The sequence below is a fragment of the Acomys russatus genome, chromosome 13, assembly GCF_903995435.1.
Source record: "Acomys russatus chromosome 13, mAcoRus1.1, whole genome shotgun sequence".
NCBI lineage: Eukaryota > Metazoa > Chordata > Mammalia > Rodentia > Muridae > Acomys > Acomys russatus.
The window spans coordinates 64215381-64240260 of record NC_067149.1 but is presented as its reverse complement, the minus strand read 5'-3'; the positions used below and the strand labels follow the sequence as shown (position 1 = coordinate 64240260).

General features: G+C 37.5%; 1 protein-coding gene across 1 annotated transcript in view; it reads right to left on the bottom strand.

Moving 5' to 3' along the window:
- Positions 1-2591: 2591 nt before the first annotated feature.
- Positions 2592-24880, bottom strand: part of Slco1b3 (solute carrier organic anion transporter family member 1B3) — a gene marked incomplete at its 5' end in the record, with an annotated part of 35513 nt that continues 13224 nt past the window's right edge. The window contains 7 exons of the mRNA XM_051155688.1: positions 2592-3106; positions 5006-5123; positions 8219-8283; positions 17243-17424; positions 18792-18957; positions 20220-20415; positions 21539-21703. Coding sequence (XP_051011645.1) covers positions 2890-3106; positions 5006-5123; positions 8219-8283; positions 17243-17424; positions 18792-18957; positions 20220-20415; positions 21539-21703 — 1109 coding nt within the window. The remainder of the gene's footprint in view (positions 3107-5005; positions 5124-8218; positions 8284-17242; positions 17425-18791; positions 18958-20219; positions 20416-21538; positions 21704-24880) is intronic.

Genomic DNA, 24880 nt, shown 5'->3' with positions numbered 1-24880 from the left:
AGTAACAAATACACTTACCATTTGTTATTTAAAAAAATTTTTTTCCTAAGTGTGTTAAATGATATCTGGAGCCTTTAGACTATACATACGTACATGCACATGCATACACACACACACACACACACACACACACACACACACACACACACGGTTTTTTTTTTTTTTTGCATTGTTGCATAATTTGACCCTCTCCTTTTTAGCTTTTATATACTACTTTCTTCAGAAAAACCTTCAGGCATCATGTAATTAGGGACTAATGGCATACAACCATCTGAGAGGAGTGACTGGATTCATAGGCGAACATCCAATAACCTTGTTTATTTATTTTTGAGTAAATATTGACTATTCAAAATTTCATTTTTTTTTTTTTTGCTTTGTATATTTACTGTACATGCCCCTCCCTTCTCTTCTCCTGATCCTCCCCTCTCATCCTCATACCCCATCCCCCCTTTCGCTTGTCCTCTGAAAAGGCAATCCCACCACCAACACCAACACACTCCAAAACATCAATACTGAGTTCCTCCTCATCCACTGAGGCCCGGCAAGGCAGCCCGGTTACAGACACAGCTAGATTTATTGCGAAATGGGATCTTAATAGAGGAAATCACCACATTAGATTGCATTACAAGCAAGTCTGTAGTGACTTCTCTTGATTAATGATTGATGTGGAGGTTCAAGTCAATTGTGAACTGTGCTCCATCTGGGCATGTGGTCCTGGGGTACACAAGAAAGCACACTGAGAAGGCCATATAGATCAGTGCATTTATTTTCCTTCATGGGCTCTGCTTCTGTTCCTGCCTCCAAGTTCCTGCCTAGAGTTCCTGCCCTGACTTTCCTCAATCATGGCCTACAGCTTGTGAGTGAAATAAACTATTTCTTTCTCAAGTTGCTTTTGGTCAGTATTTATCACAACAGCAGAAAACAACTAAGATAGTGCTTCTGTGCCTTCCAGATCATGTTCAGCTACTTCATCCTTTGTCTTTGAAGCTACCCAACATCTCTTCTCTCTGACCTGCACATAAGTACTTACAAACATCATGTTTTTCTCTCTTTCTTTTTCCTCTCCATCGCCCTCATTCAGGAAATCACTGAGATTTATAGTTCAACTGCCATGAGTTTTTTTTCTTTTAAATTCTATTGAAATTCATAAGCTTAACAACAGCAACAACAACAACAACTAATAATAATAATAATAATAATAATAATAATAATAATAATAATAATAATAATAACAACTTTTTTCTGGAAAAGAACAATGGTCACTGGCTTAGTCTGTGATGTTTTCCAAGATTTCTGTGTGTGTGATTAGTAAATCCTTCCTGAGTCCCACAACAGAGGCACAAGTTATCATGTGTAACTTCCAGATCCATTCCCAAATACTAGCAAGAGTCACATTGCATGTCTTTGCTATACTGTCTTCTGTTAAACACTCCTGTCAGAGGAGGGAAAGGACTTAATTTAGATTGTGTCAGAGATGTTTTGAATAAGAATCTTTAAAGCAGGACTATAGTTTTGCATCTATGCATAAAATATGAGTACACATGTAATTATGTGAATGACAGTTTAAATAATTATTCCCTTTACCTCATGTACTTTGACACTTTGGTCTCCAGTTATAGACACTGTGCTGGAATTTTATGGAACTTTAAAAATGTTGAAACTTGTTGGAGAAAGTATATCACTGAGTAAGAGCTTTGATGTATTTTAGTCTGACCCAAATTCCTGTTCCCTCTGTTTCTGCTTCCTGTACATGGATTAAACGTGAGCAGCCATTTCCCCAGCTTCTGCCACCATGCCTTCTGTGCCAGATGCATGTCATTCCCACCAAGATGGAACCTAAATGTCTAGACTGCAAACCAAAATAAATCATTTTGTCCTTTGAGTTACTTTTTTTTGTCAGATACTTTATCACAGCAACAGGGAAGTAATGCAATAGACTGTTTTAATGCAAAGAACATGTTAAACATATAATAATAAAGCAAGTACAACTTCTACAGTCCATTATGCTAAATCCAATCACACTAGAAAATACAATGTTCAAAGATTCTTTTGTCTCATTCATTCTACTTCTTATCTTGATTTTAGATTATATATATATATATCACACCTTAAACAAAAAACAGACAAACAAAACACTGATAATGGTAAATGCTGATGCCTTCTAACACACACTTATTCTGGCATACACTTGCTTTAAAGAACTCACAGGTGGAGTGAAGGCTCATTTATTAAATGGTCTTTGCTTTCTTCAGTCATTGTGGGCTTTTTTTTTTCAATCCATTTCCATGGCTGTTTAAAATTCATTCTAAGGTAATTTTTCTGACAATCATACTTTGGTAATTTTCCTAAATGTCTCTGTTTTATTCTCAACATTTTGTATATCATGTACAAAGAAGATGCATGGGTTGTTAAACACAATTCCAAATTAATAATTCTGCAAAATGTATGACTTAATATGGATACCTAAGGATGTCATGTCATGAAGTCCTCCATCAGAGACTTCAGCCAAGAACAGCACCATGCAAACTTTGATTTTTAAAGGCACTAGGTGCTTCTCCTTACATAGGCAACCAATTTCTCACCTTCTTCGCCCCTTTGTCCACATTAGCCTTTTTATTCATTTGATTGAGGTATAAATGCTTAAATGAATACTTGTTTTTCTAATGTAAACTAACCAACTTTCATTCTTTAAAGTTTTACAGATCATATATTCCAATCCTAGCTTCAAATGCACAGCTATACCCTTACAAGAACACTTTTATTTCTTTTGATGTGCAGTTTGTTTCATTATAAATTCATAGGATTATCCATTCTCTATCATATGTAAAGTGTGAAAATGTTTAATGGAAGAACTAGGGAGTTGTTTGAAAACACAGCAATAGATGCATCTTAAAGAGGTGTTTCATTGCTTGGTGCATCAGAAGGTACATAATAATATCCACTTTTATTTACAGATTCTGGGTTTCCTTCTTCTGTGAATTTTTTACCATTTTCCAATGTCTTGCTATCCTTTCCTTTATATGTTTTCTTCAAGGCAAAAAGTAATACTAAATATAAAAGAAGTGCTGCTGTTTTTAAAGATGTATTCAAACCCAAGTAGATGTTCCTAGAAAAAAGAAAGCATAAATATTATTTTATATTATGTAGTATAAACTGTAATATTTTTCTCTGGTATGTAGATCTTAAAGTTAAAAGTGAAATTATATACAAACCATAAAACTTTTAAAAATGTTTCAGGAACTTTATCCATTGAGCCATAAAAACTTTGAGATTATTTCTTTAAAAAATGCCAAGGCACAGAGATTAAACTCTGGCTGACTCTCACTTTCTGATTAAAGAGAGGAATATTCAGATCTATCACCCCAAGCCATCTTATTCCATGCAATGAAAAGAGAAAGCACAAAAAAGATACATCTAAAGATCACAGGCCATATATCCGGGTCCGGTGAGATTAAGATTTAAACATAGGACAGTGGAAAGCTACCCTCCCACCTATACATTATACCAAAATGATTGCTTTTAGTACTTCCTTTGCCATAATATTTATGTCTAACAAAAACAGAAGTCACACAAAAAGAAAATGAAAAAATAATCACGGTTTGAAGAGAATGAACATTTCCAAACCCAGTCATGGACGTGTCAAGGAATAGAGATTATCAGAATGAGCACATGACACTAACACACTACCTCTCATCACAACACCAACTATCCAAGACAACAATACCAAATGGCACCAATATCACCATGACGTAACTCCAACCATGACATCATCACCACTATGATACCAGTACCATTGGCAAGGATTTACAACAATAACCGATCATGGTAAGCTGGTTTAGAAGACAGCCTGACCATGTCATATAACCTGGAATAAGAAGAGGAGGACTGCCCTTTACATGTACCACTTCGTATCCATCAGCAATGGAAGGTGGAGGACTGCCCTTCACGTGTACCATTTCGTATCCATCAGCAATGGAAGGTAGGCCTTGTGTCTCTGCCTCCTTGCAGTGTGCACGTGTATTTTACTCCTTTTTGGGAGCACAATAGATCTACAAAACTTCCTTGTCACTGTACTTTTAGCTCCAGCTTCTTCTTCCAATTTGTGTTGGAAGACTCTGGGTGTTGCTTAAAATAATTTTTTTTCTTGTTGAGAGTTTCAAAAATAGTTTAATGTTTTCTGTTACAAGTTGAGGGCTTGGGTAATAATGTAAACATAGTCATGTTTCCCAAATAGGTTTGTAATAACCCACTTTGAGTAATATATGTTTTATGATTAATCAACATTTAAATTTACAATTAATTGTTTTCAAAAGAACATCATTTCCATTTGTTATTTCATATAACACTTGTCTTCTCTCCTGATGAACAGAGCATGAACTATCTTCTCTTCTGCACATTATAACCAGACCCTCAGTTGGCCATCATGTGCTGCTTCAGAAGGCAAAGCCAATAATATTTCAGGTATGGGAAGAGTTTTTGGAGATGAAAACCATAATTAAGCAAAAGCCTATTTCTTTTACACTTAGTTGCATGAATTAAGACAAGTTGAACCCTGAACCTTCTTGCCTTTGTATTTAAGATAAAACATAAATATATTTATTAGTTTATACCAGCATTAAAATGAGATTTCCTGATATAACTCTGAATATAAAGTAAGGATTCATTGATGACCACATTAATTATTAATTTATTATTGTATTAAAAATATTCTACATGGTGCTAAAGAGATTTCGCAGAGATCAAGACCACTGAATACTCCTGCAGAGATCCTGGGTTTTGTCTTCAGCACTTACATGGTAGCTCACAAACATGTGTAATTCCAATTCTAGAGAACACAACTCCATGTGGCCTCTACTGGCACTATACACATGTGATGCACATGTATTCATTTAAGTAAGCACACTCATACATATTTAAAAATAAACTTAAAAAAGAAAAAGATACCATTTAGCAATTAGCATAGTCAAAGATAAAATCAATTAATGAAGTATATATGAAAACTCACCCAAATAATCTTGCATTATATGCCCTACAAGCCCCACGTGCTCCACAGCTGGTGACGGACCACTTTATACATGTTCTGTCAATCAATGCCCCATAGTAGACTGGAGCTAAAATTCCTCCTATAACATGAGAGGAAAAGCTGTCAACCCAAGACAAATATTTCAAATATACCTAGGTGGCATATCATATTGATACACTGTAAAGAATGAAATGTTGAAAACTTTCTAGTATAATGGGTTTTTTCTGCTTGAATATATGCAAGAATTAATGTTAATAGATTTCTGAAAAGATCATATCATAGAGTAATATAAACATATTTTGTCTCCTCACTATCCTTCAAACACACATAATGAAGAAGGAATTCTACATGCCTGTAAACTATGTTCATATAATACGTATTAGCTAAAGCCTAGTAGTTAGTGAAAAGGAAAACATGGCCATATGTCATTTTTTTATTCACCAGAAAGATCTGGAACAATTGGAGTAGAATTGTAGCTTTTTTCTAATGGGAAAAGCATTTATTACAATCCTTTAATGTCAGGAGCTTGTTGAACTCTTTGAAGAAAACTAAAAATGGGGGCTAGAGCAGTGGGTCAATGGTTTGGAGTGCCTTCTGCTCTTGAAAGCATCAGAGTGTGCTTCCCAGCATCTATATAAAAGACTGTAATTACATCAACTGCATTACTGCCTGACACTCTAGTTCCAGGAGACCTGATTTTTTTCTTCTGAACCTCATGGTCACTAGATGTAGATGTTACACATGCTGAGAAGCATGCACCCGCACTTACACAGAAATAAAAGTTACTACCTAAATAAACAAATAAGCAAACATAAAATAAACATGTTCAAAAATGAAAAATGAAGTCTAAAAAAGGGAATTTTCATGTGATGGCTTTCTCCTCAGAGAAGTGGAGGCCTCACGGGCCACTCATTTCTACCATTGAATGGTGGATTCTAGGTTCAGACCAGCTCCACTTTTTGGTGTCATTTGACTCCAGAACCCAGCTTTTTTTTTTTTTCCTCAGCATTTTCTGTCCACTGATTTTGCACATGTTTAAATATCTTTTGGCATGTTCTGAGAAGTTGGTAAATTCTGTTTTTGTGTCTTCTGACTGCATGGCTTCAGTAGTTTGCCTAACCTGGTTTTGTTGCTGTGTGCAAAAGTACAGGACGTGGTTTTTCCAGAGTTCATGGTGTACCATAGAGAAGCAGCTGCTTCTCACTGCTGTTTTAATCAACTCTGAGATTGACTCAGTTCTTAAACTGACCCCAGAATGGACGGGCATAGAGGTCTCATTCAGGAACTATTTTGATTATATTTCGTATGTATTTTGATGAACAAATATCAAATGTTGTTGTGTAAGAAAATGATTTTGCTGTTTTCACAATTCACTGATTTCAATTTTTAAATTAGTATGTTTTCTTTTTTTATACATTTACTTTATTTTTGAATAACTTTTATGGGTGTATCTGCTTATGCTTGTGAGTGCCGTACCACAGAGGCCATAAGAGGACATCAGTCCACTGGAATTCAGGTCCAGGCAGTTGCAAACTACTTGACATGACAATAAGAGTTGAATCCTGAACTCTATAAGAGCAGCACACGCTGTCAGCCGCTGAACTGTCACTTCAGCTCCTATTCCCAGTTTTCTGAGGGTGAGTAGTTGACAATGGAGTGATAGCAGAGGCCACTGTACCCAAATAAGAACTGGTCTGAAATGGGTTAGAAGTTCATGTTTCAAAAATTGAGGCCATTCTTTGAGAAATGAAATGTTTTTTCTGGTGTGAGAAGACTGGACAGATTAAACATTTTATCTAAGACACTTATTCTTGATCATTACTAGAATTTACTATTTTTTCAGTGACTTATTTTCCAAATCACTTTCTCCATTCATTATCCTGAGAAGTATTTCACAGTGCTCAGTCGTATTGTATGAAAGACAGTTGTCTGGGAACTAGAAGTTTGATGCTTGATATATTTTCCTCATTAAAAAACATTACAGTTTGATGAGGTCATCATTTCTAACTATGATGGCAAATGTCTCTTTCTTTGTGTTTTATGGTAGCGGAAATTTTTCTTTTCTTTGTCAAGTCTCTCCTTAGCCTATCAGTGGGCAATTCTAATTACAGAGCACTTCAGTTGTTTGAGGCCATTAGGCATGTGTGGTTCCATTTGGGTTTGGAGCTGGGGGCCTTCTGATATGTATAGAAGCTTCCAAACTGAAGATACACAGTGAACCCCAAAGTGGCCTTCCTTCTCTTTCTTTTTGTACCCCTCCTTCCCATCCTTGTCTCTGATTCTTATAAGTCTTCTTTTTCCCTTTAAAGATCCAAGGTCGTCTCTCCTACACACACCATGAACAATTTTTCCTCCACTGTTGTCAGCCAGGGTTATGTTTCTTTGCTTGCAAAGATTCCTGGGATAGACCCCACCCAACACTTTTGCTGAATTTTAAAATTTTTGCATCAGTGCTTGCTTCTGACTAGCTCTCTGCCCTGTCCCTAGGTGATAATTTTCGTTTTTTTATTTCCTTATATATAAGCACTTAATGTCTATAAATCTTACAGACGTTATGTGTGCAGGTGTGAAAGTAACAACAGACATCTAGGGACAAATGACTATGAGAAAGAGAGATGCTTCCTTAAATCTCTATTAATTACATCCTTTGCATATTTAGAAATTTGAGAGATAGGCTCCAGATCTTGACATAAAAGCCAAAATTTCTTCAGTTTTCTTTCAATTAAAATGTTCTCTCCTCCAAGATGAATTTTGGAGTGTGAGATCTCCTCCCCTCTTGCATGCTTAGCTGCTGATAAAGGCTCTTGAGCCTCCAGAATCAAGTAGCGGGAAACCAGGCAGTCACCCTCAGTCTATGTTCTGTGCACACTCAAAATGCCCAAGTTCCTAACAATCCCAACTCGCAAGAGACGTTACCTAGATATACTTATATGGAGATGGCCCTTCACTCTGTCTGCCTGAAAGAAGCACTCCTCATTGCTATGAAAGGAACTGCCAACCTCTGTGACATAATTTACTGAATACACAGGACAATTCCTTGGTCTAGCCTCTACTTTGCAGTCTTTCATGTCACTTGAGTTTCTTCTACCTACCTACTGCTTTCATTCACTACCAACAGAAATGGTTTTTAAATATTTACACTTTCCAAAGAATCAAATCTTATTTGTGACCAGCTTTTTGACATGTTTACTGTACCTAGTGTTCGTATGACCAGTGAGTGGAAACCCATTGCAAGTGATTTCAATTCAGGTTGGACAGCCCTGAAATAAGAAAAAAAGCAAAGAAACATTTAAATGTGGTCAAATGTTAAGTTGAGTTTAAACTTAAAACATTTGCTGGTGTAACTTTCCTTTATGGTTGGATGAAAACCCCCGAGGGAATTGCTCCTGTGTTATAAAGTGTCATTCACAGCTTGATAAGAGACAAATAGTTGAATGATAAAGATTCACTGTAATGGAAGTTTTTATTTCTTTAAAGACTCAGTTATGTTATGTAAATATGTTTTTGTTTGATTCCCAACTTTGAGCTATTGGGCTGCTTTAGTTTGTCCACAGCTGATAATTGTCTCATGTGGGGTGTGGTCTATGCCACCTGGTAACAGCCTCGCCTTGTGCAGCTGAGAGAGGAGGGTATGGTCTTTGCCACCTGGAGTTAGTAGAATTCTGAGGACTCTCAGAAAGTATAAATATCAGAGCCTAGAGAGAGGCATTAAAGAACACCTATTAAAATAAGATTTAAAAATACATGCTACATGTGGCTAGGCACCGTGGGAAACTTTGTTTCTAATGACATAGAGAAGATAAGATGGCAGGTTATGGAAGAATGAAAATACTGTTTCAGAAGGTCAGTAAAATGGCAGCTTCTGCCACTGAGATCTCTCCTGTCTTGCTCCCACAGGGGATTTTCTGGTTTTGTTTCATCTTCTTCCTATATTCAGTTTGTTTTAAAGTTGGAAAAATGACTGAACAATTGGAAAAGCTGAAAGTGGATATGGAGGAGTCTAAGAAGCAAAAAGTGGATGAAATAGGAAAACTGGAAGTATCACCCAATTCTTTCATTTTAGAAAGGATTGCAAAGTTGGCTGTACAACTAGAGAGTTTGCAGATAAAGATGGACACACTTGGTAAAGAGAAAACAAAAGAGTTCACACTTGGTAACTGAGAGGCAGAGTTTCCCTGAAGTTGCCACCCTGCCCTGCTCTACCAACTATCACTGCCCTGAGACAAGTGCATGGGGAGGAGCAGGAGGTCATGGAGGGCAAAGGGGTTAATCTTGAGTCAAGTGTGCTGCCAGAGCGGTTTCCCAGGGCTGCAAAGTCACCAGCAGTTTGCCCAGTAATTGTTCAGTATATGCCTGCTAATGATGATGGTCATGAATATGAGGAGATAACATGGCATCCAATAGAAGTGTCATATTTAAAGCATTTTGAAGGGTCTATTGTTCCTATGCATTCCTCATTCATTAAACAAATATTAACTGACTGGGGTATGCAAAATAGAACGAGTTCCCAAGATTGGAAGGGATTGGTGTCAGTTGTGCTAGAAGCTGGTTTGCGATTACAATGGTTATCATGGTAGAGACATGAAACCACAAAAATAGAACAACAAAATATAACAGGGGGATAACTGTTATTAGAGATCAATTGATTCATGAAGGGTGTTATTTGTTTCCTAGAAAAACAAATATGTTCTCATGATGTAGTTATGGAACAATGTTGCTTTGCAGCTTTCAGAGCTTGGGATATGGCTGAGAAACCAGGGAAAAGATCCACTTCTAAGATAATACAAGGCTCTATAGAAGCCTCTACGGATTCCTTACAGAGATTGGCTTCAGCTGTAAATAAAGCCTGACGATACCCTGATGCCAGACAGGTATTGATAGAGACATTGGTTCTTGAGACTGCAAATACTGAATGTAGGAGAGTAATTAGACTATTAAAGGCACGAGAAGCACCAATAGACAAATGCATCAGAGACACAACTGATATTGGCTCTCAGGAGTATCATGTCAATATCATAGGATGACCTATAGATAAAAATGTCAGATATCAAAATACCCAGTGCTTTAGTTGTGGGGAATTTGGCCACTTACAAAGAAATTGTAAAATTTAAAGCTTCAGCACTCAAAATGGCAGGTGCATTAACTCTGGGAAATAAGGAGCTTTTACTCATAGATTCGGTTTCCAGGTACCATGGGATGTCTAGGCTTCCCAGAGTTTGTATACACTGTGGTAAAAGTGGTCATTTGACTAGGGACCACAGGCCCAAAAGAAACATACAAAGTAGCCTCTTGCCATCAGGAAATGAACTGAGGGGCCTGTCAGTTTGAGGCAACACAGCAAAGTATATGAGCCATTTTCCTTTGGTCAGCCAGCAGTTGACACACAGGCAGGAAAAAGGAAACTAAGTGTTGTTGATCTCTTGCATGCTGCTGAAGGCAGTGCAGCTTTGGATATAGCCACAGATAAACCTCTTACCCTATCGCCAAGAGTTGAATGTTACAGAGTAACCACTGGCATTTATGGTCCTTTGCCCTCAGAGACAGTAAGGATGATCTTGGGAAGAAGTAGATTAACTTCTCAAGGAATTACTGTGCATCCAGGTGTTAGGGGTAGGGATTCCAAGGAAGAAATTAAAATCATGGTCTATGTTTAAAAAATTAGATGTAAATTAATGCAGGGGGATAGAGTTACTCAGCTGTTACTATTTCCCTAAATCAAAGGCAAAGCCACTCCAGTAGAAAGACCAGAAGCATTTGGGATTGCTGAAAAATGTGCGTTCTGGCGAACAGTGCTTAATGATCAGAGACTCAAATTAATATCACAAAGGAATGGTGTTGATACAGAAGATTTGATAGATATAGGAGATGATGTCAGTATCCTTTCTCAAGAGTTTTGGAATCCAGAATGGCCACTTCAGAAGTTTATAGGAATTGGTAGATTGTGTGAAATAAGATAAAGTGTCTGATAGATTAAATGTGTGAGACCAGAAGAGCAAATAGGGAAGGTGAGAACCCATATAGCTAACTTACCCATAAATTTATGGGGAAGGTATCTTTTACAACAGTGGGGGACTGAAATTAATACTCTTGCAATCCCAGAGACAGCCAATGATGAAATTGGGAATAAAATGGTAGATGTTCCTGGGGAAGGTACTGATATATGTAATTAAAAACAATCACAAGATGTACCCATTGTCCAAACACAGGGATTGAGTTTCCAAATTTTAAGAGGGACCACTCCTGAAATACAACAGCCTCAGCCCTAAAATGGGTATGAAAAAGACCTGTGTGTGAAGAGCAGTGACCTATGACAAATGAAAAACTGCAGGCACTCGAATGACCAGTATAGGAGCAGCTGAAGGCCCAATATACAGAAGAGTCTACCAGTCCACAGAATTCCCCTAAGTTTGCTGTAAAACAAAAAAAATCAGGAAAATGGAGGGTGATAGTGGATTTAAGAGCAGTAATAGAGGAATTCAACCAATGGATCCTTTACAGCCTAGAATTCCTTTACCTTCTTTGTTAACTATGTCATAGCCTATAATAATAATTCATTTAAAAGATTGCTTTTTCACAATGCCCTTGCATGAGCAAGATAAGGAAATGTTTGCTTCTTTGTGCCTACTTTTAACGATAGTAGTACAATAGAGATACCCCTGAAAAGTTTTACCTCAGGGAATGTAAAATAGTCAATATTTTGTGCAACAACCACTAGAAATTATTTGTAGGCAGTTTCCTTAATTGACTGCTATCATTACATGCTGATATTTTGTTGGGTGATTCTAAGATTCTTCAGAGAAAATGTTTAAGGAAACATAAAAAATTCTGGAATGCTGGGATTTATAGGTTGTTCCAGGAAAAATGCAGAGAATAGTTTCAATTAGTTATTTGGGTTATAAAATAAATCAACAAAAATTCAACCACAAAAAGTACATATCCACAGAGGCCTGTTGAAACTCTTAATAATCTTTCTAAAAGTAATGAGAGATATTAACTGGCTGCAGCCTACAATTGGATTAAGTACCTATGAGATAAGTAATTGGTTTCAAAGTTTACAAGGAGATTCAGATTTAAACAGTCAAGATGTTTAACAGCTGAAGCAGAAACAGAGTTAACTCTGGTAGGTCAAAGACTGTAAGACGCATATATGGATCGAATTGATCCTAAACTTGATTGTATTTTGGCTATTTTGTCTTCAACTCTTTCTCCTACTGAGCTCACTATGCAAAGGGAATATAGAATTATGGAATGGATTTTCTTAGAGCATAAACAAAGTGAAAAATGAAGACATACATAGAAATAATTTCTGAATTAATTCTATGTCAATTGTCAGGAACAGACTTAGCTGAAATTGTAGAGATTCTTATTAATACTGAAATTATGTCATTGTAGATAATCAATGAAGATTAGCAAAGAGCTGTGGTAACTACTTGGGAGAAATGAATAACAAAATCCTAAAAGCAAATGTTTATGTTCACACTTTATGAAAAGAATTGGAAGTGCTCAAACACTTCAGAGATCTACAGAATATGGTATTTAAAGATGTTTTAAAATATATATAAAAGGCTTTTCTGATCTGGAGATACCTGTGCTCCTGGAAGCAAGCTTAATCTACTTCAGAGAAGATGTGGGGCATCAAAGAAACAAATGTGGCAAGAAACCCACTGGGGGAAAAAACTCTTTATCTTGACTGCTGACAGGCTATCTGTCTAAACAGTGAACAAGCAGGACACTGGGAAATTGACTGTCCAACTTTGCAGAGACTAAGTACACCAATCCTTCAAGATTCTGGTTTCACAGAAGAGTCTGTCAGATATTCCTGGATGACAGGCTGAGGATTGGATGCCCTGATGACAGAGAGAAACCTCTGGTGGCTGTCCAGGCAGTCAGCTGTCTCTGTCATTTCTTTTGCCCTGGAAGTTGCTTCCTCTATGTTTCCTACATACTTAGGTAATATTATTTCCTTCTACTGTCTCTGATGGGGTTAAAGACTAGATAGTCACACTTTTACTACAATTAAGCTTAGTTGTTTAGGAAATAAGACAATGGTTTAGGTCTAACAAGATGTTTGATAAATGCAAGTTACAAAAAATGATTTAAGTATAGAACTTTGGACTCACCAAGATAGCATAGATAATAGAATGCTTTTTCCAAGAATGCCAAATACCAATGTACTGGATGTTGCAAATGTAATTCTTACTCATAATTTTTCATAATTATTTTGTTGTATATCACTTATTAATGTTAGAGAAAAGACATTTTTAAACAAAAGGGGGCATATAGTGGAAGTCTTGGTATATATTAAAAACTCAGTTATGAAAAAACTGTTATGTTATATAAAGATGATTTTTTTTAATCCCAAGTGTGGGATATTAGGCTGCTTTAGTTTGTCCACAGCTGACAAGTCCCCTGTGTGGGGTATGCTCTATGCCAGCTGATAACATCCTCATGCACCTCCAAGATGGGTGTGGCCTTTGCCAGCTGGAGTTAGTGGAATTCCAAGACTCTGGGAGAATATAAAAGCCATAGCCCAGAGAGAGGCATTAGGAAACATGTATTAAATAAGATTTGAAAATTTGTGTTACAATTCATGATGCTATAATTTCAAGAGAGTCCAGAAAACATTTTTATTTAGTTAAAAGAAAAATATGTTGATACTCTGTAGCCCAGGTTGTTTTTTAATTCTCAGCAACCGTCTTACTTCAGCCTCCTAAACTACTGAGATTACATGCGTGAGTTACCAAGCCTGGCTTGGTACGTTTATGTTTTATTCTATAAAATGCTGTGCGAATACCTGTAGTCAGGTTTATGATGACCTTATGGACATTGATTTTCTGTGGTCCATTCATCCGGTACCCTGGGAAAATACCAGATACCTGCATCTAGGTATAGGTCTCAACACACACCCTGCACCTTTATATCTATGACTGTTGTTAACAGAGAAGTTTACTGGTGTAGTACATAAAGTTACATACTATAACCAGAAAAGTCCAAGAAAGTTATGTATTCTGAACTCTCATGTATGTCACTATTATGTTAAAGGCAAAAAGCATGTTAGCATCATGCTTAGAAATACAATTATTTAGAGTTTGAGAAGTGGCATGGCATTAAGCATCCTTGATGTTCCTGTGAAGCACCAACTTTCAGTTCCCAGCACCCACACTGGCAGCTTTACCCGCACTTGTAACTTTAGCTGGAGGGCATACAACATGCTCTTCTGGCCTCTTCAGGCACATACACTAATATAGGCACACCCATACACCAAAACACACATACACATAAACAAATGTAAATTAAATAATGCTTAAGTTTGTAAAATGAAACATATTTTTATATCTACAAAGCCATTTGCATAATTCCATCTTTCTGCATTTAGTAAGCAGGTGGCTCCTCTACTTCTATTTTTTAAAAATCTCATTCATATTTGTAAAAATGAAATTGTGTAAGGCAATGCATCGGGTGGAATGTAACTTATGCTTGAATATTTTTACTGAAATATTGAATCAATAATATATTTTTCATTGCCCTAAACTACTTGATGCTTTTTGGTTCAGAGGGCTAGGTAGATATGTCATTCAGCCATGTGGGAGAACTCACTTCACCTCATTTGCCTCCATTTCCTTGTCTGATAAGAGATAACAGTTCTCCACATGTGTTGTGAAAATCCAATATGTATTAGCACTTTGAACCTCAGCTTACTTGTCAACTGACTCATCCTTGATCCTTGAGGAAAATATATCACTTACTGAGGTTTTTAAGGATATTCCAGAATGCTGGTCATTCCCAATCAACCCAAGGATTATGGTCACTAAGACACAAAGGCCACTTGAGCCACATGATATGACCAGCCTGGGCAGCATAGTGAAACCCTGCCTCAAAAATAAGTGAATAAATAAATAAAGTATTCAAGAGAGCTTATACAATTAAACATGGAAAACAAACATGGTATAATAATATTTAAAACATCATAGTTATATACTAGAAGAGAAAGCAAATACAGAGTGTTTGGTAACAGACAGTGCTAGCTCAGTGAGGGGCACATTGTACCCAAGGGACAGAAAGGCATGGCTACAATTCTAATAGACAGGTTTCTTTGTTTCCATTTTTTATTTTTTTATTTTTGTTTAATTTGTAAGTAAGATGAAGAAAACCATTGGAAAGGAATGAGGACTTGGCTTATTCACCGAAATATCTTTCTCAAATGTCAGATTTATCAAGGCGATTTAGAAAAGGGAGAGATGGTGGCTTCATTGTTATCCAAGTCCTTGTCTTTGATCCATATCTCTGGAACTTAAGTTTTAAAAGTTCTTAAATAGCCCTTTGTTGAGCATTTGAGATTAATATTTTTGTTCTATGAGTTCTGAGGAGATTTTGTGAAACTTAATAAACTTAATAAACTTAATAAATCTTGAATAAGTAGACAAATTTTTTATATTAGGGGAGACTGACTGACCCTATGAAATGTCTTGATACAGTATGCGGTCAGAATAGAATTTAAACAAGTATAGATGCTATTCAAATGTCTATCCTTATTTCAGCAAGAAGTAAAACCTCCCTTCTCCTTTATCTTGGCTTTTAGGGAATTGTCATCAATTCAGAGTTCAAAAGTATAAATAGATATTAACCCAGGTCATCATACATAAATACGTTTTGAAGGTCAACACAAATGTTACATAGTTTTGGTTTTAGATGTGACTGAGATGGACTTGGACAAATGGAGTTTGTATCACCTGTTGCCTTCCGAGTCCTCCCATTACATTTGTTCCACACTCTTCTCAACACTCTCCACAAATCAACTACTTTTCTCTTCCAAATACAACACTTTAACTTTTCCCAGTGCTGTGGTTTAAAACATGAATCCAATTCCCTCCTAAAGCCTTCATCTACCCACTGGTTTACACCATGGTATCAAAATGATACTTTTTAAAGATGTGTCTTTAATACGTTCACAGTTACTGGCCTATCTTAAACAAGGTCCCTTTTTCTCTCACCTTCACAGCAATGCTTTTTCTATAGCATTAGGATGATTTTAATGATAATTTGGTTCATGGTGGTCTTTGCTGCTATACTCTGAGATGTATGGCCACAGGACCTTACCTATTAACTAAGCTTGAACTGTTCTTCAAGCACAGTAGTTTGACAAAATATTTGTCTAAAAACTGAACAACTCAACTCATTTCATATTTTTTTTCTCCTGCCTACAGGCTACTATGAAATATTGGATCAAAAGTCATTCTGTGGGTAAATTAAAACTTATGAAATAATATTACTATTTTAAAATTTTAATAAAATTTATTTTTATTAATATATAATTGTTAGGGTGTGTGCCCTCAGAGCTGAGAAGATGGTGGTCAGATCTCTTAGAACTGCAGTTATAAGTGGGTGTGAAATACTTGAGGTAGGTGCTGAGAACTGAACTCAGGTCCTCTGGAAGTTCAGCAAGCACTCTTAATTGATAAGTCATCTCTGCGTCATAGAAGTATTAGTATTGACTTATATTTAAGCTTATCAAGTTTCCAAATGTGTTTCTTTCATGAAGATAAATAAATCATTCTCAAGACATAATGAAACAGTATAATAGTTCTTTTAAAATTAAAGAAAGACTCTTAGAATTGAGACAATTTCCAAGAATCCTATATTTTAGGTGCCTAGCAATCTGAGAGTTCACAGAATCTAGACTTCCTCATGAAAGAACCATATGAAAAATTATTGCTATTTATAGTATTGAACTAATAAAATAATCACAGGAACATGTGCTCTTGGATAATTAAAATGCAGCAAGATATGAGCTTAGGTCTCAAATATAAGGCAATAAACATCAATGAGTATACTTATAATCTTCATTATGATATATAATTTATAATCTTATCATATATTATATAATCAATTATATCTAAATATACATGGTTAATATAGATGCTTTAACAATTCATGCTCAGAATGGGGAGAAAGCTCAGTCAGTAAATCTCTTGGCTAACAAATGTGAAATCTGTATGTGGGTTCCCAGAATTCATCTGTGTTCCCTGTGGTCTGGGAGGTGACTGGTAGATCCTTGAAATTTCAGAAGCATCCCTGACATGGCTTTCAGAGTGGAGGTTGAAGGTGTTTGAGGACTGATGTCACAGATAATTATATAAGTTTTAATTGGGCACCCACACATGTACCTGCAACCACACATGCACCCAAGTAGAAGTGCACACAAAAAGAAAGTATACTCACTTCATCAGAATCAAGATAAACGAAGTGCTTCCCATTGCAACGAAATAAGAATGTATGACTTGAAAAAGTATATACAAGTAATATTTGGTTTTGCAATTGACTTTTGGGCATTCACCAAAGTGTGCTGAGTGGTTTGTGTTCTGGAAACCAGAGTCGCTGATACAACTGCAATCATAGAATACCTAAAAGACAGTTTTGGAAATGTTATTGAATATGTTTGCAAAATGTGACAGTGCTATAAATACATCCCATTTTATTTTTAAAAGGTTCTTCCATTTTGCCAAAAGTGTTTACAGTTTTTAAAACTTCCAAAGATCACAGTTATTTAATAAATGAAAGACAGTATAGTACTCTACACTTGTTTCTGAGCAAGACAATGTAATTTGCTCCTGGTTCTTAATTCATTTCCAATTTCAAAGTTATAATATAATTGAATAAATTAGTGTTTGAAACTCTTTATGATTTCTTCATTCAGACAAGTTCTTTTTCATAGTAGTATTCCTCTCACTTTTGCTTTCTGTATTACATTTACTTCCTTACCTCTTTATTTAAAGATTCCTGCTCTATGTCAGCCACATGCCTTTGGAAAGAATTACCCTTGCCCAGAGAATAAAGGCATTTGACAGTTTGAGAGGGGCAAAAATCTAAAATGACAACCACTTATACAAATGGATTGACCCACAAAGGCAGTGGTGGAAAAAGGATCATGTCAAGTGAGGCAGTGCACATCTGTAATCCCAGCACTTAAGAAGCTGAGGCAGAAAGATCCTGAGTTCAGGGGTAGCCTCAACTACATAGCAAATCGCTGTCTCAAAAACATAAAACCATAACTGTTTATATACCCAATGTTTGTGAGATGTTGTGTAGAGTGGCGGTACGCACATGACCATACGTGATTTCCATGCTTGCGAGTCAGCAAGTATTGAGGTATTTCATAGTTCACAAGGAAAGGATATTTGAATGAAAATGAGATGGCATGGCATGGCATTTATTGGGCATATGTGAAAAGAATATTAGATTATCTGGGTAGAAGTGCTAATTTTAGGGAATGTCAAACTGACAGGTGAGAATTGGACAGTCAGATGATCATGAAGTAGGTACTGATTTTCAGGAAGTCAAAAGGGTTGGGATTACAGATTTATACTCATGTACATCAACAGAAGATTATGTTTATTTAATATCTTTCTTTAGCATCTGAGGTATAAAATAATTCTCAGTGGTGACAGTTAGATGTTTGTATCATAAAAAGCTTTCAAAACCCTAAATACATTCAGCTTCCAAAAGGCAATATTCTGACTCTTGAAAATGAAGAGTTGGAAGTGAAGTGATCTCAAAATAGAACTTAAGGAACAGAAAAATCTGATGGTTCCAAGCAAGACTTCGGGTGAATTTTTAATAATCTCTCAGCCTTCATAACCACAGACCATATAACAACCTATTTTTTTAACTTAGACTAGAACTCTTAGCTCTAAAAAAAATGTGATAAGTAACTATGAAATCTAATGTGCAGTTATGATCAAGGGAAGGTGGAAAATAAAATGATACTCACAGTACTGTTGTTCTTATCACCACGAGATTTGCATCCCGCCAGACAAGGTGAAATGTAAGTCACTCCATTCTTCCCACAAATGGGTTCCCATTGATTTTTGTCACAACTGCAGTCTAAGTTGCAATAAGAAAGTGGGACATCTGTATGAGAGTCCACTGGGTTCATTCTGGAAAGATATAATAGATAGACATATGTTAAAGGGAGACAGAGATGGGGGTGAAGGAAGAGGGAGGGAAAGAAAGCATAAGAAGAAGTTAGAAAGAAAAAATTGGAGGAGGAGGAAGAGATGGGGAGAGAATGGAGACTGGAACTGCAGGAAGAAGTAAGTACAGAGGGGAGGAAAGGAGGAAATGAAGCTAGGAAAAATGGAGGGGAGGGGAGGGGAGGGAAAGGAAGGAGAGAGGAGAGGAGGGAAAAGGAAGGGGAGGGAAGAGAAAAGGGAAGGGAAGGAAAAGGGAAAGGAAGGGAAGGGAAGAGAAGGGAAGGGAAGGGAGGGGAGGGGAAGGGAGGGAAGGAAGGAAGACGAGAAGGAAGGGACGAGACTGGAAGGAAGGGAAGGGAGGGGAGGGGGGAAGGGAAGGAAAAGGAAGGGAAGGGAAGGGAAGGGACGGGAAGGGAAGGGAAGGGAAGGGAAAGGCTAGTGGTAAGAAAACTCCAATGCTAGAGAGAATTGATGGAGACTCTGCATTTGTCTCCAGTGGGTGAGCCTTCCCAAGTTTCTAGCTACAGTTAGAAGATGATAAGAGGTCTACACAGGAGACTCCAGGCCCTGGCCTTAGGGAAGCTGGAGTGCTAGGAATGCTTTACATTATGTGGTAAGAGTGAAAAGGCAAAATGTATGGTCACACCTGAGACACCTGCATGTCTACTTCTAATGGGACAGTAGCAGGGCCAGTTCACAGAGAATGAAAATCAAGTTTGGGATAAGGACTGCTCTCTTATACAGGTTTAAATGAATTCTGGATAAAGGTTGTCCAGCCAGGGCTGTGAAAGGTGCCTGTATATCCTTTCATAACATAGCCAAGATTGCAATGGGGAAGACTGAGAGATTTGGGGTCTGAAACTCTAAATTTGAGCCATGAGAGTCAGTGAGGTAATAAGGTACAGACATTGTTGGTTGTATAAACTATATGTCTGTCCAAGGGGGACAAATGTACCCATGACCAAGTACCTATTGTACATTGCAAATACTTTTAAAATGACAAGAGACCATGACCTCCCAGTTTTCTTTATAGGAGAAACGATTTCTTTGAAAGAGAAATCTCTGCTCTTGAGAGATCTCAAATAGAGATTATTTGGAGAATTCATAAGTTGTGAATCTTACTAACTAAAGTTTAATGGAAACTGCTTTGAGCCCTACTCTTCTCACACACACTCTTCTCATTGGAGTTAACACATCCTTCTGTTGATAAAATTATATATACAAACCCATCATAGGTCAAGGTTAGGCCAGCAAATGCTTTGTTTTCACAGAGTAGAGGGAAATATAATAGTTGGAACGCATAGGACATGAAGGTGGTGAAAAATGCAAACTTGACAATTCCAATAACAGTCAGTTTGAATCTTTTAACAATATATCCTCCAATAAACATTCCAGTTGACATAGCAGGTATGGTTATGACCCCTGGAAATAAGAGAAAAATGTTGTAACTACGTAAGAAAGATTCCTCTGAAGTCTTTACATATAAAATGCTATGCTTCTACATAAGCCCGTTAACTCTGTTGCTTCTAAAGTAGAAATGACTGACCAGAATGGAGATGAAAGACCATGCCCTATGTGAAGAGCAATGCCTTCCTCCAAAATAAGGGCCTCTTTATCTGCTAACAGCAGACAGATGCTGGCATTGAATGTCTGAGGGACACCTGACTCCAGAAAATAATAATGAAAATTTATCAAGACTTCACAATCTAAAAATTTTTTACTATTTTGATTATTTCGTTGTTTATTTGTGTGTGTGTGTGTGTGTGTGTGTGTGTTTCTGCATCAGTGGGGTACAGGTGAGTGCAGGTTTCCAGGGCCCAGATTCTGTATTGTACCCCCTGTCAGGTCCAAAGGGAACTCTAATTCCCCAAAGGGAATTCCAAATATCCAGAAATGAGCTCAATCTGGATTTTAGGAAGATTTCTGCTGACTAGATAAAAGCCAGCATCCCTCAAGAACATGTGGTTTCCTCTACTAAAGGAATTGTTTCTCTCATATCACTCTCTGTGGTGTCTATTGGCATACCAAAGCTCATGACGGCCTCCAGACTCCCTCAGTATCACAAGTATATATACACTATAGATAGATACACACACACACACACACACACACACACACACACACACACACACACATCACTATAGCACTGTTCACCTCTTCCCATACCCTAAACTTCCTCCACCCACCTCCAGATACCCATTCTCCTTATCACCCTGCTATTTTGATATATTCTCACCCAATCCCTCTGCTTCCTTCCTTCTTTTCTTTCTCTATGCTATGCCCCTGTTTCTCTCACTATGTTTTCTTTATTTTTTTTACCCTCAGCCATTTTTTACCTCTCTCATAGGTAGCCCTAGCTAGGTCCAGTCTGCTGATCATGGTTAGTCTACTTCTTTTTCTCTCTGTTCTGGACTCTTCCAGGTGCCTATGGATGTTCTCTTGCTCATGTGTACATTAAAAAATTTCCCCTTAGCCATACAGTATAGTGGCCTTGTCCTAAGTTTATACATTATCTACAAAACAAACTGGAAAGCCGTTGTCTTACCTAACAGAAAGTTGGCCTGAGATGCTGACTGGCCGAACTGTTGCTCTATAAACTTGAACAAGTAGGTAAAGCTGCCAATAAAGCTGCTGATTTGTAGCAAAGTAAGTACCAAGAATATAAGGAATATATGGTTGGTAAGGATGCTTTTCAGAGACTGTAGAAAACCTTGAAAAAACAATAGTGAAGAAAACATTGTAATGCACTGAAACATTCCCACATCCTAATCTTCTACTTGTTATATATGCGGTTTAAAATTATATAAATATATAGAACAGAAAGTGAGTGCTCTGAAATCTTGCTCAAAACAGGATCATGAATGTATTTCTTTAAGAATTTCCATATTTATATTATGTATTTGGTTAATTATTTTTTTGTCAAAACTAGCTTTTTTTTTTTTTGTCTTTTTTTCTTTTGTGACTTGCTTTATTCAGTGGATAGTTGGCAGTTCTTCACATTCTCAGTTTTTCATACCTTTCACTCCATTTACCTGTTCGCTCAAACACACACTTGGTTTTGAATTGGACACCAGAAAATATATTGAAATGTGAAACATAAATCTTGCATGTGACGTTTTCTATTGTCAGAATTTAATAATGTGATTCTTACATTAATAAAGTGATTTATTAAATAGAAATTAAAATAATCTGTGACCATAGGAATAAGGACACTGATGTTCAAAAATTGTAAGTATGAATTTACAACAAGGACTATAACACTTTGTTCCTTGGAACGCTGCTTTTCTACAAAGCACTGCCCCAGCGAATATAGCTGCATTGAAACCATCTCCCTAAAACACGTCCCCACTAATACTGTGGCACTGAAGTGACCTGCCTAAAGCACTACCTCGCCAAGCCTGACAGCACTGAAGCCACCTGCTTAGGACAAAAGAACAGGAAGCAGAGGACAATAATGAGTCCCAGGCTACGCTAACACAGGAGCATTAACAAAGACAACTTTGCCTTCTAAGGGCTGTGATCTGAGCCACGTGCCACTATACCTGGCTGGCTGGAAATTTCTTGGTATGCTTTAAACATCATCATCAACAACAGCCATATTGTTTGCTTATCTGTCTGTATCCATGTATGTGGTTGTCCCTGGAGGTCAGAAAACGGCATTGGATCCCACGGAGCTGGAGTTACAGACAGTTATGAGCCTTTATGGAGGGCTCTTGCAATCACTGAGCTGTCCCTCCAGGTCCATGGCATGCTCTTTTTAATGTCTTCATTCAGTTTCAAAACCTTGGGGGCATAGAACCCTTGCCTAGCGTGCTTAAAGCTCTGAGTTAATTCCTAAGACTAGGAATAAAAACGAAACAAAACCATGGTCTCTGTTAAGTGTAACAACTTACTCTTAAAGACCAAATCAAACTCTCTTCTCCTGATATATCCTCTATTATAAACCAAGCATCACAGTTGGCTGCAGCACAGAATTGTTCTTGAGTTGGAATTACAGAGAGAAGAAAGCAATCAAATGTAGAAGTGAAAGAACTGAGAAGAGGAGAGACTTGAGGCACAGCAAGGAGTTTGTCCTTTGATTCCAACGTCAACTTGAAAAGGTTTCCAAGGGGTTATGTCTTTGTTACACTTACTTGTACTGTTGTTCTGAAAAAAAAAAAAATACCCTGACATAATCAGCTTTAAAGGGAAAGGAAGTCATAATAAAGGCTGAGGTAGCTCTTCACACAGCATCCACAGCCAGGAAGCAGGGAGAGGTGAGTACTCAGCTTGTTTCTCTTTTTCATTCTATTAAAAACCCGAGCCCTTTGAATAGTGCTGTCCACAACCAGATGGGTTCTTTGCATTTCAGTTACTCTAACTGTAGCAACAAGTCCTCACACACATGCTCAGAGGCTTGTCTTCTGGATGATTCTGGATTCTTTAAATTCATGAACAACATAAACCATTATACATTTTTTCATTGGTTTAGTTTTGGTTGGTGATATTTTTGAGACAGGTTTGCCTTGGTCTCATAGTCCAGGTTAGCCTTGAACTCACGATCCCCAGAGCCACAATAACTGGTGTTGTTTTGTTCTATTTCATCAATACAGGCTGATTGATCCTCCTTTTTTTTTTTTTTTTTTAAAGTTAAAAGTTTATGTTAGATGATGGGACTATGGGACTCGTTACAGGACTCCAGGTGAAAGTAATATGAAAGAACAGGAAGATAGAAAGACCCAGAGGGTCCAGGAGCCCCACAAGAAGACCATCAAAGCATGCGGATCTGGGCGGGGTCAGGGGGGCACAGAGGGGTGTGCCTGCACAAACTACTGAACCAACCAAGATCAGTGCATGCAGTAAACATAGACCCCCTGTTCAGATATAGCCAATGGACAGCTCATTCTCCACAGATGTGGGGAAAACGGGAACTGACTCTGGCATGAACTCTGGTGCCCCCAGTTTGACCACTTCCCCTTGGTGGGAAGGCCTGTGAGCGCTCAGAAGAAGGGGAAGCAGGCTATCTGGATGAGACCTGGTAGGCTGTGATGGTGGATGAGGAGGTCCCCTCCTATAGAGGTCTAGGGGACGGAAATAGAGAGAGAAAGGGGTGAGGAGACAGGAGACACAAATGAGGGGATAACAGTCAGGATGTAATCTGAATAAATTTTTTAAATGTAAATAAATAGCCTTAAATTGTAGCATTCCCATCAATATATTTCAATATACTTTGTTCTCATGTGCTACCCTTACCCTTGCCCTCCCTATGTCCTTCTCCCCTCTTCCTTCCAATTTGAAAACTGTTGCCAAAGCCTGATTGTTCAACTACTTTTCTCTGCCTGTTACTGAAATCACCCTCAGGACAAGTGCTTCTAGTCACTGAGCCATCTCCCTGGCCTTGTTTTCTCCACTATTAAAAACCACAAATCTAATCTTATTATTTGTACATAATCAGAAAATATGGTGGTTTGAAAGAAGTCAGCCTTTGTAGGCTCATGTTTGAATACTTGGTTTATAGTTGTTGAAAGAGGTATGCCACCACAGGCGGACTTGAGTTTTCCAAATCTAACACCATTCCCATTAAACTCTCCCCCGCCCACCTTTCTCCCTTTCTCTCGCTCATGGTTGTGGATCAAGATGTAAGTTCTCAGTTACTCTCCTCACAGAATGCCTGACTGCCTGCTGTCATGCACCCTGTCATGATGGTCATGGACTCCAGTTCTCAAGAACTGTGAGTCCCCAAATTTAGTACTTTCTTTTATATGTTGCCTTGGTCATGATGTCTCTTCATGGAAATAGAAAAGTAACTAAGATGGGGAATAGGAATTTTAGAAAGAGTTAAGCAAACTTTAGTGCAGAAGAAAGCTAGATACATGGGTTGGATATATTGTTTTGAAATGTTCTTAGA